The sequence below is a fragment of the Plectropomus leopardus genome, chromosome 10, assembly GCF_008729295.1.
Source record: "Plectropomus leopardus isolate mb chromosome 10, YSFRI_Pleo_2.0, whole genome shotgun sequence".
NCBI lineage: Eukaryota > Metazoa > Chordata > Actinopteri > Perciformes > Serranidae > Plectropomus > Plectropomus leopardus.
Genome location: NC_056472.1, coordinates 22,128,146 through 22,143,385, shown reverse-complemented (window position 1 = coordinate 22,143,385; position 15,240 = coordinate 22,128,146). Strand labels below are relative to the sequence as shown.

Sequence of the window (15,240 nt, the reverse complement as noted above, 5' to 3'; positions counted from 1 at the left end):
ACTGTACTTGAGTAAATGTACTCAGTTACATTCCAGCACTGGTCAGCAGAGGGAAACACAGCAACTGAAATTACAATCATTGGGATCAATAGACTGAGTATAGTGGTATCATTTTACCTCTTAAATTTAATAATTGAGTCATGATAATTCCTCTTAAAACCCCATCTAAATTTGATTAAATTATATTAATGCACTTTTAAAAAGTTGCTCAAAGATGAAACGTACTTTTCCTTGTGTTTGACAACAATTTGTGGACTTGCAAAAAAAAGATGTTTTTCTCTTATCTCGGTACAAGTGCTTTTGACCACTCACCAAATTTAAGAAAGCTTTGGTGAATCCCAAAAATCTGTGTTTGTATAAAGTTTCTTGCATGAGGCCCGGGGTCTTCATGGCATGTAGTGTAATAATTATTTGACTGTGATGTCAAAAACATCAAATTCTTTAAAGTTTGAAAATGGTTTATTGGTCAATTGAGCATATATATATATTTGGTGTGGGAGATGTTGCATGCATGATGAAAACAAAGGGGATGTAAGTTACATGCAGGTTAATCTGTGCCGGGTCCATCCTTTACAAATGATCCCAAGCAGGAGGCAGGAAACTTTTTTCTAAGGTATGCGGCAGTTACAAAAATATCTATTTACACCCTTCTCATCAGTTCATTCTTCTTGCTAAACAGTGTTGACAGAAAAAGAAACAAAGACAAGACAAAATCTGAACGAAACAGTGTTCATTGGGAGAAAGAGAGCAAGCTACCTGTTGTATGCCCTCTCCTTTTTGGCCCTCTCTAAGGCCTTGTCCATGGTCTTCTCGTTCTCACCCCGACACTTGGGGCAGTACCACTTGCCTTTGGGCTTATGATGGAGCCCAACGCAGGAGAAATGAAACCACTCAATGGGACATTCATCGTTGTCACAGCCAATCATCTCGCCGTAAGACACCTGCTCACACAGGCAGTACGTCGGCTCGTCTGGATCGATGGGCAGGTCTGGGGGTGACACTTCTCGCTCAGACTTTCCTTTTGACCTTTTCTTTTTCTTGGAAGATGTTTTGGCCCTCTTTTTCCCGGGACGCTCCCACTCCCAGTTCCTCGGTGTGATCGAGACCGCCGTAACTTTCCCGATTGTCTCCATTTTTCTGACGCCTTGAGCGTTTCCCTCCGGCCTTGTCTCCGCCACCTGAGCCTGGGGTAACCTCGTCACGCTTCTTGTCGTGGTGGCCAGTTTTGCCTGGAGTGACGGTGGCTGAGGACGAGGACATCATGGACGCTGCAGTGGTTGTCATGGATGTTGCTGTGGGAACGTGACTCTCTGGGACTTCTTGAGAGGAAAGGAGGAGTTCAGAGTGCCAGTCTATTTGTCGTGTTCTGTTCTCAACCAACTCCACCTGAAACAAAGAACATTTAACTGTAAAGTTCTGCCTGCTTTGGTTTTGAGTACATGTCGATGACTAAATGCTTTCGAAGTTACAACTGGGATGCCGACTAAACTTGTTTGGTTAGAAATGGGGATTTCAGTTTTAGTTGACTTTTCATTCTACAGCTCGACACCCACCGTGACCTTGACCTCTGACAACCAAAATCTAATTAGTTCATCCTTAAGTCCAAGTGGATGTCTGTGCTAAATGTGAAGAAATTTCCCCAAGGCATTCTTGAGATATTATGTGGCCAGACGGACAACTTGAAAACATAATGCCTCCGGCTTTGGCTATTGCTGCCACAGAAGCGTTCAAATAGACCAGCCTCGGGACTCAGGTTCAATTTAATTTAAAACACACAGACAGCAGGATATGTGTGTGATTTTTAACAACTGTCATTGCAGTTTACACTGAACACCAGAGAAAGACACTTATACATTAAATAAAATGCAAGGTCTCTGGTTACCATGGAGACGACTGCAATCTTTCCCTGAAGTGGAGATGAAAAAACTATTTTTCACTGAGTGACAGTAAATCAGCCTTTAGGCTATTCTCACACTATGAGCGACACAGCACCAGTTTACTTTAATAGAAGCTGGTCACAAACTGACACCCGAAACTTGATGCAGAGGCGCGATGCACTACAAATGAAAGCTGAGCTGGCCTCACCTCCTATACCCTGGTTAGCCGACATCAAACTAGCTTTATGTGCAGTGTGATGCACATGGATAAACGGGGTGGCGAAATGTGACGTTAAAACTGGGCTCGGACATTGATCAGAAACGCTGATATTGTTTGACCAAGAACAAACTTTAGATGATGTTCAGTCAAGGTGCTTTGTAGCAGACACACACAAGCCTGTGACGAAGCAACTACGTTTACTAGCTCTTGAGCAACACTTCAACAGTCTGCGATAATGCAGCTGGTCGAACTCCTGCGTTGTTGCTTGTGGTGTGAACACAGTTTTAGCCTGGAGCTACGTGCAGAGTGAGAAAAACCTAACAAATATTCTTGATAGTTAACCAATTAACTGTTAACCGTTGACATATGTCCTCTTGGAACATGAAGTGATAATTTGTTGATGTTACTTAGATAAGTCATGTTTTGATGATTTTGTATGTGAAATAAAGTCAACAATCTGCAGGAAACAAACTTAAATGGGTTTTTTTTTTCAGTATGTTAGTCATATTTTGCTTAAATTAACGCACAGAAAAGAACAGGCGTCTTTCTTGTTTAGTCAATTTTGTGTTGTAACATTGTCCTGATAACCAGAGGTGCAGCAACATAACTAGACACAGCTATGTAATGGTTTAACGACGCCTCTAGGATTTAAAAATTAAAGGTATATTTATCTTAAAATTATTACCCAGAATGTCCATTGTACACATCTGATATATAAGAGAGGCATCTCCTCTCGATCATATGTCAAAGGGTAAAGTTTGTAAATATGGTGTTATGTTTCTGGTAACCCTAATTGAAACTATAAGACTATACAGCATTTTTCCTGGTACAAATTTCAGTGAAATTATACAAAATGCCTTTTAGCAGGGTCTGTAAAAATTGTTTTTCTTTTTTTCTACTCAGGGTAGATTTTCTGCGCACATATGTTCTAGGAAAGCACTTATTTGTACTCACACACTTTCACACACACTGGAAGTTTGCCAATGAGAAGCTCCACTGGAGCAGCTGCAGGGCCTTCTTTACATACCATCTGACCGGCAATCTGTATTTTCTCATCTCCGAGCTCTTGACTGCGAATCAGCGCCCTCTGAATGGACAACTGAAGCTTTCGCCGCTGAAGTGAGTCCGATTCCCGGCGATACCGTTCATAAGCATCATCAAGCTCCTTCAGAACATCTGCCGGAGTAAAAATTGAGGGGGGAAATTCAGGCGGGAATCAAAATACTGAATTTCATCAAACTTGCAAGAGGTACACACAAAATAAATGTCAACTTTCAACTCAAGAATTGTGATGTTCGATCATTGTCTTGACTGCGTTATGTGGTGCGAAGGGTGCTTTGGTGAATAAAGAGTGAACATAATGCACAAGGGGGCTGGCATGGCAATAGTTTTAGCTTTGCGCCTAAATAACTGGCAAAAGTGTAGCTGTTGGGTTCAGATACGTCAGTAACCATGCATTAAATAAAGGCTCAATTACCAATACTATATCAAAGTTTTTGTGCAGCTCATAAAGATTTTTGCCAGCATTCTGGAGACAAATTTGTCAATTTAGTCTGTGGTCAACAAATATCAAAAGTGCATCCTAAGCGTAGATCCAGCATGCCACGTGGATAAGACAGGAGGAGAGCGATTTCTTTGGGGGATGGTAACGACGCTGCTGTCAGAGCAGAGTGGTAGCTGTTAGCCAGGCTCGATGTGGTGAGAGGGGACAAGAGCTTGTGGGGTGAGACATGCAGCTACAGTTTATTGTGTATTTGCACCGTATAGCAACATGTCTACAATGTACTATGTAATATTTCATTAGTGTTCAGGTAGTACACTCAAAGTACCTGCTAATTTTCTTGGTTTAGTAAAAAGCATTCATGTATAATATAAGCTTACTCCTCATATATATGGAACTGTTCTGTTAACTGTTGTGTACAATCACAAAGACAATGATGATATTACTGGCCTTACCTCATCACTGCAAACACTCTCTAAGCTACGCTAGAATTATGTTGCAAAAAATGAACAAAATACACACTGCCAGCATTTTCCCCTCTGACAAGTACAGAATTATATAGTACTCTGAATAAAACATCCCAAAAACTAACAGCTACATTTACATTTTTGTTTATAATATTTGACATTTTCAAGTAAGGTAACAGTAAATCATTTTAATAAAAGCGGGTTGTCTGTGCAGTGGAAAGAAGCAAATAATTTTGAAATGTGCGGTACACGACCATAGAAAACAGGCTGTGGCTTTAACCACTGCTCAAGAGACAGAAAAAGTACAACTACCAGAATGCATTGCGCCACACTTGAACAGTAAACGCTGTCATTGGTGGGTGATGCACTGCAAGCCTGGCTGTTCTGATCAGCTGACACAGAAAGGAACATTTACTTATGACAGTTAAAAGCTAATCTAAAATATGTTTCTATTAACATCTGAAGAGAGAAACAGGCAACACATTAACAGAATCTCGGTTCATATTTAATCAACACTGCTTAGTTTTACTATTTAATCTAAATATTTCAACCTTTGTAAGAAAAAATCAGCATGGTGTCCACCTTTCCACATGTTATTGTATTACATTTTTAGCAAGGAATTATTCGCATTTGATCAACCTAGTTTTACGTTTTGATCAGTTTTGTGTGAGCTGTCAGTGTACGTGGTGGCATGCGGTCAAAAATAAGAAGTACAATCTGTAGTTGGAGCAACAGGACGCGAGGCAGCAAACATCTGTGTTTCACATCATCCAGAAGATTCGAGCCAAGGATTACTTGTTTTGACACAAAAAACTGAAGCATGGCCAAGTTTCACATTATGCTTTTTGTGACCCCTTTTGGTGTGGTGTTTTGGTTAATAAAGGAAATGAGATTTGTGTCTTGCACATCAGTCTCCACACTGTCCAGTTTCTTTACCTTGATATTTGGCATCAATCTCCTTCATGAGGGACACGCTCCTCTGCAAGTCAAAAGGAAGAGACTCCACCAGATCCAAATACTCCTCGACATAATTCACAACAACGTGGCTTGGGTCGCCATTGGCCGGATTCAACATTGCGGATGCCTGTTAAGCCCAGGACACTCCTGCACCTGTTAACAGCAACTCATTATTACAGTGTTAGCTCAAAAGTATGACATCATGGGATAAATATGTAGAATTAAAATACAAGCTTAAACTGGAAAAGTATTTGTGGCATGAAAACCAAAAGTAAAGACAGGCTATTTGTAATTTTCTAGTGAGCAACACAAGAATTCCTTAAGTCACTGGAAGATATAAAGAGCTATACAGAAACTAGGTAATCTGCAACCTCTATAATGACAATCATGTGGGAGATGAGTATCAAATTTTGTTTAAATGTCAGACTGTAAGCTTCATAAACTACAGAGAAAGGTATTTGCTTTAGTATATTTAAACTACGCATCTATATTCTAGTTAGGTTTGTTATTAAAGTCAGATAAGCATAGAGTTATCAGTAAACTGGGTGCTTTTTGGAAGAGTGTCCTTCCTTTGTTCAGGTAACATTAGTTATACTTGGTTGTAACAGACAGACAGACAGATACTTTCTTAATCCCAAAGAAAATTTAGGCACCAGTATCTTATTTAAAAACACATACAAAAAACAGCTTCACAAGGGGATAGAGACCATAACATAAGAAAGGAACATAACAACTAAAACACACACACACACACACACACAGTAAAACTGTAGTGTAGTCCCAGGGCTAACACACAGAGATGTTGCTACAGTGTATAAGGTTATGATGGCAATGCTAATTTAGGTGGTTGACAGTGCAGGTATTGCAAACGAGTAGTGCAGGACTAATGAACACTATGCTATGGATAATACAGACTGCAGGGTGCATATTACTATACAAACTGAAAAAAAAAAAACAAATGAATGAATTGTAAATGCCGTAAAAAATGTTTTCTTAATGTCTTCGTTGCATCAGACATCTCTCATATAAATATAAACGTGCATTTAACAAAAAAAAATTAAAAAATCAGTGCGGAATAATAAATGTAAATGTAAACAAATGTGAAACGGGGAGGGGGGATCTGATCTGGAGTCAGCCATCCTGAAAATTGCTACGTGTACTATGAGTCTGCCAACAGAGAGCTAACTAGTTTAGGGCCGAATAACTCAGTTCAAAAGAGACGTAACTACAAACAGCCTTGCTAAACCAGCTAAATCAAATCAGATAGATTATACAGTAATCATTTTTAAGTTGTTGATGAATGCACCTCGGGTTGTCCTCTACAAAAACCAACAAACAAAACTGAACAGTAGCATAACATTAGCTAGGTGGCTAACGTTACACTTCCGACGACTTAGCGTAAAATAAAGTGATATATAAATATTAAACCAACCACAAACATGTCCACTGCTGAGCTTAGATAATCCATCAAAAGCAGTTGAGCTCCAATGTTAAATTTTAGTCGTAATAATTCACGCAAACTACAATTAACGTACCCTGCTACGTCAAATAACCTCTACGAACTTTCTCCTCTTTGCAAGTTTGAGGTTGGCTAGCTAACTCCAAAAAGTGCCAACAACAAAATAATATTTAACTAGCGACTTCAAATAGCTTTACTAGCTGTCTGACGGTGCTAAAAGTTCCAGAAACGATACCCTTATATGACAAACACAATTATTTACTAACGCTAACAGACAGCTACTTCATTCAACCACAACGTAAACAATCACAGAACAGCTTTATCAATCAGATAATGTTTACACGGACAAATCATGTTACGTTAAATCATTAAAAACGTTTTAAGCAGCGATTTCGACATTTTAGGCGGCCTTATTTATCTCATGTTTGATCACTGTAACTGTTAGCCGAATTAGCTACGTTAGCATAACGTTACTAAACTAGTCACGACATGAATCACTGCAAAACTATCAACAAAGCTTTACTAAACTTATCTGGTTGGTGGCAAGGGATGTCGTAGATTAACTCACCTGTGTGGATATTTGTAGTTTTTTTCTGTAGTAAACGTTTTAACTCTGTGATGCTGCTCTTGCTCTCGTTGCTAACGCTAGCTCGTGTGTAAAGTGGACCACTGTTCAGACACACTTGCGAATCCTAGGACAGCGAAGGAAAGACCCGCCCCACTCTCCCTCTGATTGGCTAGAACTCGTCAGCTACGTTGATTGGATTGGTTAGGTTTAGGCAAAAGGATTGCGATTTGTTAAGATTAGGGGTTAGAATCTCAAAGTAAGCCAATCAGAGGCAGAGTAAGGTAGAGTAAGGCGGGTCATTTCTTTGCTATCCTAGTTTAATGGTAGCAAATCATACTTTAGCTGTTAGCTAAAGCGCTTGAACAAATGTTTAAGATGTGCACATGTACGGAGCGGCTATAGCAACCACAAATACAAGAGTATTAATCCAACAATATATACTTTCCCTAGTCTTTCAGCATTAATTTCAGGCCTTTCTTATTTATTATCATCTTATGTATTCAGTGATATTAAGCAAACGCCAGGATTTCCCTTGCTTTGTATAGTATCTCTATGTGCTGCATAGTTGTGCAGTAATAAATATGACTATGTTTCCATGCTTTAAGTCAAACACTGACCCCACGTGGAAACAAAGGTATACTGCCGTGTTTTGTTTTTTTTTAATTGCATTTAACAATTCACGTCAATCATTTTGACAGTGACAATTACCAGTGCAAAATTAAAAAAAATAAATTTAAACATATATTTTAGGGGGTGCAGGTTAAATAAATAATAAAAAATGGGTTAAAAAAAGAAGGCATAAAAAAACTTTTATGAAGGCTTTTATGTTATGTCATCTTAGAATTTGTCTTTTAGTATATATTTTTTTCTGTCTCAATCCATATTCTTTTTATTATTCTTACGTGTTTACTGCTTTTATTTTTGTCATTGTATTTTTCGAACATCTTTTTGCCTCTAATCACTTTGATCGGCGTTATTGTCTGACCTCTAGTGTTATATTGCCTCTGCTTTGCTTTGTTTGTCAAAGAACTGTGTATACTGTTTTTAGAAGTGCTACATAAATAAGGTTATTACTATTATAATATTACTATTAAGAATCACAGCACAAATAAAGTTAGCAAACGACTCATTGATGGAAAACAGGTGTCTTTTCTCATCAAGTTCAAAGCTCTAAGATTATTCCAAGAGTCTTGTTTCCTCCAACATCTAATTTCACATTTCAGTAAAATACTTTACAGTTAACATGTGCCATTGCAATTTTTATGGCCTTTATAATGGTACACAATTTAATAGTATTCATGTACTTTTTGAAATCTTTTTTTTTTTTAAGAAAAAGAAGAGGGCCCGTTTTTTTGTCTCTGTATTAAATTTTTGGAAAGAATAATCATATGATTTATGATTAATGCCTTTTCCTCAAAGTTCCTATCATAGGCAAAGAATCTAAACATAACCTGCATATAACATAATGCAAAGTCTTTGTATACAATGTCAATAACATTTGGAAACATCTTTCAATATTTTTCCAGAGAAAATCTATATCATCCTTAAATTTCTTCAGAAAATGCTTTGCTTCCTAAAAGGAAACCTTGCTGATTTTATTTTTTACGTTTTGAAAATCATCATGGGGCAATGACCAAACTTTCGTACAAGTAATATTTTTTTGCAAAGTTACTCCATTAAGTCGTGATCACTCTGAAAGAGAACGAAAAGGTTATTTTTTTTTTACAGGATGGAGAGAAACTGTTTTCCCACAAGGGATATCAACAGAATTAACCAAAGAAATATCTGTTAATGTTTATAAAACAAACCAGAGCCCAAAATTAAAGAACCACTTGGAATAGCCCTCAAAGTTGTCATGACGTTGTCAACAAGTTCTTTCAAAAACTATTTCTTTTAAGTCACTAACACAAAATCTTATTTATGATTTATTTCAAGATTCAAACAGATTTCTGGTTCACTGTAGCCCCATTTATCTCAGTCTCTTTGTTGGACTGTGAAAAAATTAGCCACCTCAGCAGGTTTAAATGCATTCATCATAAGACCAGAGCAATGGAAGACAGTGTTGGTTGGTTTTCTTACAGGGTTTATTCAATACACATCAAACAAGTCAGTGTGTATTTTTTGCACCAGATTTTTAGTGTCGTGTTTGAAAGGACAGTCCACGCCACTCTCTGTTCAAATTCAGCTTGATGAGAACATTTTAACTAGCCCACCCACAGGCTTGATTACCAGTTTTAAAGAATGCAAAACTGAGTATGTATGTATAGCTTTTAAAATGACACTTTTGATTTCAGTCGGCCGTTTTCAGCTTTCAAATAGCTTTTTGAAGGCTGAGCCGATCTCCTGGATCATGTCTGATGTGGTGGTAGACCTGCCGTGTCGCTGGAATGCTTGACTGTTGCACTGTCTTGTAAGCGAACAGGCCCCGAACGCTGCAACCAGTGAAGGATTTACACTGGAGGAAGGTGAAAATGATGGATTAGAAAACACAGAAGTAAATCTATACTTATCATATTTATTTCTACATATTATATCACACTTTAAAAGTGCATACTGGTGTTTTAACTCCTGATTGATTCCTAACTGCATTATCATGTGACAACAATGCATTAGTGCTGCAACTAAGAGATTATTATCAATTACTGACTTATTTAAAAATCCTTTTATCTAGAAAACACAAATACAAAGATACAAATTTTATTATGAAATTACAATGCAGTAAAGCAAAAGTAAAGCTGCAGAAGAGAGTGAGCAGTTTTTAAGAGGACAAACCAGCGTGTAAGACATTTAGGAAGTTATTTTCTAATTGTTTAATGCTGCTGTTTATGTTCTAAAAACAAATAAATGCACCTGCAACTTTGCAGTAAAGTGCTGCATTGTCAGATTTTGTGTGAATTGAGCAAAAGCACGTTTAATCCTGTCCATTGGGTTTCTCTGCTCTGTGTATGGTTGTGCTTCAACCTCGGCCCATTCTGCACAGTATACCTTTAAACACTAAAAAAATACTACTAGTATGGTCCTTTAAATACACTATGTACTAGTTTTAAAACAAAATGCACAAACAGGTTATCATGTCCTCACCTTCTGACCGTTCCTGCTGCAGATGCAGCATGGGCCCAATGCGCCAAAACTCCCATAGATCCAGACAGAAGATCTCCCTGTCCACCACATCTCCTCCCACTGCCCTCAACACTGCATGAGATCACTGCCAGCAAGAATCAGAACATGAAATCAATGTCACATAAGAGCTCCACAGTTTGCAAGAATTTGTATGGGAGCGGTGATTTACACGAGAGAAAACTTTGAAAGATTGCCTAAATATTGTTTTTAAAAATGTACAGGATGGACACTAACCCTTACTGCCATCTGTAATGAGATCCTGTTCTCCTTTTAGCACCGTAGTGATGTTGCCCATAGCTACGCTGAGCTGCATGACGCTGCGTTGATGATCACTGCCATCCATGGGCTCATGGTGCTGAGACAGAAAACACACACACACACACACACACACACACACACACACACACACACACACACACACACACACACACTAACTTTAATGTATTATCTTTGCATTTCATAGTGGTCGTGTTTTAGCTTTGCCATGTTATTATTTTATGTACTGCTGTATACTTTACACTGTTCTTTTATTGGCATTCAACGTGTTTTAGATGACATCATTTTCTTTTATTAGTGTCTTATGTGTGCTTATAAATATGGGTATTTCTTTTAATATTAATTTTGTATCTGCTAAAAATGAGGTTAATTTCTCTTTTCCACGTTTAATTTATCTATTTATTAAATTGCATTTTTGATGTTGATGTGTGTTTTAGTATGCATTGCTATTTTATTATAGCGCTTTAATGTTCTCAATTTTGGCTATGTCATAAGGGGGCAGGGGAGGGGCTACATGCGTTTCTGACATCTTGTTTAATCTGTAAACCTTTGTATTTGTGCTTAAGCTTGAAAAACTCTACATAAATAAAGATTATTATGATTTTTATGATTATTATTATTAACACACAGGATTACATTTTACACGCCATTGACTTGTGACTGAATAAACTCAGAAAGACCCACCAGCGCCTCGTACAGTCGAGTGAACTCCATGAAGTTCGGTGTGAGGATGCCCTTCTGGTACCCTTGAATAACAGATGGTTGCTGCGTAACTAGCCATAATCCGTCCTATTGAAAACAAACAAGACACACACACACACAAACACACACAAACACGATTGTGCACAGCTTTGCAAATAAGAACCCATCTGTTCAACAGCTGGAATTTGAGACTTACTGCATCAATGACTATAGGGATGTCTCTTGCTTTAGACTTCTCTATCACCTCCTAAAAGAGAGAAAACGGTGTTATCTAGCGATAATGTTAATTATACATCATATTTAAGTAATGTCCTGTCGAGGCACCACGAAATTAAGTCTTTACATACATACATTCATCAGTCTAATCAAAGCTGGGCTGAAATTCAGTGTCGCCAGTGTACGCAGCAGTGCTCATGGACTTCTTTCACAGACTTTTTGAATCACTAGTATCAAATCTTTCTCTAATTTCTCTGACATTCTCACAAGTCTACAGGCCATGTTTTTCGGGACATTAAATTTTGATTTTCACTATAATCAGTCACAGCGAGCCACAGACATGAAGAGTTGTGTTGTGCAGCTTTACTTAATCACTGTATTCCATCTAAAAAAAACTGTTAAAAGAAAATCGGTTTAGCTCAGTTCTGTGATCATGCACAAGCAGCTGGCCTGACAAACTGTTTTAAAATCAAAGAGGAGTGAACATATTCCACGTGCCTTAGCTGTTTTCAATAACGCTTCTTCTCTCCCTAGACCTGGTCCCACCACAAGGCCGTGAAGTCTTGGGAGCCATTTTTCTATTTCTTCCACTGCATTAGGACTGTCTCTTGATACACACACACACACACAAACAAAGACACACACGTGTTAGACGTGTTTGAATGCACAAATTATGACTCACCCGGTTATACTCTAATATTCAAAAGCTATTTTTAAGCATAAATAATCCGAGTTTCCCCTGTGCACTCTGTGCATATTTGCTGAAAGCTGGAGAAGAGCTTGTCTGGTTTATTGTCGGTGGGATGTGACACTTGCACTCTACTACTGTTAACCCTTTGAAACAAATCAGTCTGTACTTACAGAACAGGGTGAACTATGAGCTCAGGGCTGTATGATTTGATTACAGTTGCAGCATCTTTGGTGCAGAACACATGAGACAAGTCAGCTCCCTGAGGACGAGACAAAGGCATCGTTACTGCACAAGAGCTGGACATTTCAGGCTTTGTAACGGTAATGATAAATCTGTCCCTGCTTACCGCTTTCAGTGCTGAGATGGCAGCAAAGTACGGCGCTCCAGTATAGCTTTAGAGGGTAGAGATGAAAAGAATTAGGACAATTGTTCTTCAGAATAACAAATCAAACTCTTGTTTTGTGATTTATACTCAGGACGAGTTGTGTAACATACTCTTGGCATCCACCAATGATCCCAATACGTCCATCCTGTCCCTTGTGCTTTTTGGACGTCAGTGGAGGGACTATGCTCTTTACTAGTGAGAGGATGTCATCATCCATGCCTCTGTGTGACCCCAAACTGTAGTATCGCTCAAACACTGAGGGAATAAACAAAACATCAGTATTAAAGTCTGAAATACTCACTTGGCTTCAGCTGGTGTCTAATCTATGTTTTTACTTTCCACATATACAACATTTTGTCAACAGAAACAACAAATACAGAGATAGTTGTGTGCTGGAAATAAAGATATATTTAAAACCCACCTAACTAAATAAAAACAGAGTCCTGGAGTCACAGCTCCTCCACTGAGCCTTCACATTACAGCTGATTCGCCTTTAATTTCCACCTCCAGGCTGCACATGACACCGAAACTAATACCTAATGCCTGTGGATCTGGGTTCAGCAGCTGACTTTGTTGGGTGCAACAGTCTGTCTGGGGTGAAGGGTGCCTGAGGTGACTGAACTGGCCACGTGCACATGACGGGGGGGCACCGGAGAACACGGGAGCGCGGGCAGAGGGAGCAGTTTTGGATGGAGAGGCTGCGGAGCCGGGTCTGCCGGAGGAGATGCTGGAGAACATCTGACCGAGCATCTGAAGCATGTGCAGTTCCCTGGCGTGTTCGGCTTCCCTGCGGCGGTCTTCCGCCTGCAGGCGCTGCTCCTCCACCCGGTAGAAGTTTTCTTCCGCCTGCGCGCTCTGCTCCAGGAACTGCTCCATCAGTTTCTCCATGGGGAAGTTAGCGCGCCGCTTCCTCGTTCGTTTGGGTGGTCTGGCTGACAGATTACTGGCCGGCTGGCTGCTGTTATGCGGCCTCACTGAAGTGCCTGAAGTAGAGAGGGGGGAGATATTAAGTGATGCGTCTCTGAGCAAATACAATCAAATCATTGTGGTGTTAGGGACTGTTCATTATTTATGAGAGGGATGGGAGTGGTGAAAAACAGTGGAAGTGCTCCAAAATATTTTTACGCACCTGAAAAGGAGTTTTGTTTTTTTTTTTTTATTTGGCTTAGGGAGTGACATTTAACTTTAACGCCAACTGTACTAATACAAAAAGTGCAATTTTTCACAGGCAATTAGTGTACATGTTTCTTATATATATATATATATATATTTTTTTTTTCTAGACCGTTTCTGTTGGCACAATGTAATTTGATTTTATTTATGTTACTTTTTTGAACTTTGTGTTTTTTTAATCACATTTGGCACCTTGGCACCACCATTTAAAGATACTCCAGGAAATAACATCACAAAAAGCAAAAATACCAATGTAGGCACTGACAGAACATTTCTACTGCAAATTTCAAAGGGTTATATACACTTGGAACAAGAGGTTGACTGATTTTGGTTTTTCAGGTTTTTCAGGGCTGATACTGATATTGATTATTAGTAGTTAGCAAGACCGATAAGCATTTACTGTAAAAATGAAAAACTGTCTATATTTAGAATTTTAGGAGTATAACAAACTCCAACACAAAACTTTGTTTTAATGCCCAACTTTTTTTTTTTAACAAAGTCAAGTGAAAATTTAATAAAAAATGAAGACATAAAAAACAGCTCTCCTTTTTACCAAGTAACAGTTCCTCCCATGCTGATACTTTCTTTGCATGTATTGCAGACTTCCCTGCTGTTGGATGAGTGTAATATGCAAACTTTTTAATTATTCAATTTTATCTCTGTGATCATTAAAAAAAAAAGCCGATACAGATAATCAGCAATATCATAAATTAAATTTATTTTGTCTTAAATTTCCCCCAAGTCACTCATAAGGGATGTTCAAGGACCTTTATCTGTAGCTTTAAAAAATACAAAGCCACCCTGCAGCCACCCCTTACTCTGATAAATAAAGCACAGTCCCTTACTGAAAAAAACATCCACTGATCACAGCAGAAGTCCCGAGTGTGTACTTACTGTTGTTGCCCACTGTCACTTTAACTGGAATAGGGATGGGAACTGTTGGGTACTCCAGCTTGACTTCAGTCTCTGCAGGATAAGGACACTCCCCTGTGCTCTCTGAGTAAGCATCCTGAGCATCCTCTCCATCCTCCTCCAGGCCATCCCCGGCCTCCTCTGCTCCCGCACCGCTATCTATGAACTCCTGCGGGTCAAGGGCGGGTCGGTTGCTCAAAATCCTCTCCATGGTGTCATAAAACTTACAGATCTTGTGATACTGCCCGTTGTTGCGCAGATTACCCTCTTTGGCCAACAAGTACTGCCTCTTGAGGCTTTTTATGCGCACCCTGCATTGCTCCGGTGTCCTCTCAAACCCCATCACCCCCAGCCTCCGGGAGACGTCGCGATACACGAAGCTGTTTCGGAAGTTTCCATCCAGCGCCGTCTGGATGTCCTGCTCCCCCCAGATGTTCAACAACGTCCTCGTCTCCACGTCCGACCACAAGAAACCCCGCGTTGTGTTCGCTTGCATATCCAAACAGCTTTTGCTCGCAGAGTCACCTGCAGCACTTGGAGTTGACTGTTGGCGCTGCGGATTATGATGGACGTCTGGGTCTGGATCTAAAGCCGCGGGGCGCCGCTATCCCAAACAACAACAACATCCGGCCATTCAACCCGCTGGGAAGCACTTATGGGAGGTGATAATGGTAGTTTTAAACTTGTGAATTATCATAATATCTTGCACAGATCAA

The 15,240-nt window shown here is 39.3% G+C and overlaps 2 protein-coding genes across 2 annotated transcripts; both read right to left on the bottom strand.

Annotated features, from left to right (window-relative positions):
* Positions 1-440: 440 nt before the first annotated feature.
* LOC121949078 (inhibitor of growth protein 1-like) lies at positions 441-7,158 on the bottom strand. The gene is given in 5 exon segments (XM_042494677.1): positions 441-1,056; positions 1,058-1,386; positions 3,125-3,273; positions 5,002-5,175; positions 7,050-7,158. Coding segments are annotated over 4 exon segments (921 nt in total). The 5' UTR covers positions 5,141-5,175; positions 7,050-7,158; the 3' UTR covers positions 441-752.
* Positions 7,159-9,224: 2,066 nt separating this feature from the next.
* Positions 9,225-15,230, bottom strand: LOC121949518. Its single transcript, XM_042495233.1, has 11 exons — positions 14,507-15,230; positions 12,976-13,422; positions 12,550-12,694; positions 12,401-12,446; positions 12,225-12,313; positions 11,862-11,970; positions 11,344-11,394; positions 11,130-11,234; positions 10,404-10,524; positions 10,131-10,254; positions 9,225-9,504 (listed from the first exon to the last, which is right to left on the bottom strand). Exons 1-11 carry the CDS (start codon positions 15,018-15,020, stop codon positions 9,354-9,356), a joined length of 1,902 nt encoding a protein of 633 aa, XP_042351167.1. The 5' UTR covers positions 15,021-15,230; the 3' UTR covers positions 9,225-9,353.
* Positions 15,231-15,240: the final 10 nt, after the last annotated feature.

Excerpts from the sequence above, each read along its gene's own strand:
- LOC121949518 (XM_042495233.1), bottom strand. The coding sequence starts at position 15,020 with ATGCAAGCGAACACAACGCGGGGTTTCTTGTGGTCGGACGTGGAGACG. Across the intron at positions 12,447-12,549 it reads ATCATTGGTGGATGCCAAGA|CTATACTGGAGCGCCGTACT; the intron begins GTATGTTACACA and ends TACCCTCTAAAG. Across the intron at positions 10,255-10,403 it reads CATTACAGATGGCAGTAAGG|TGATCTCATGCAGTGTTGAG; the intron begins GTTAGTGTCCAT and ends TCTTGCTGGCAG.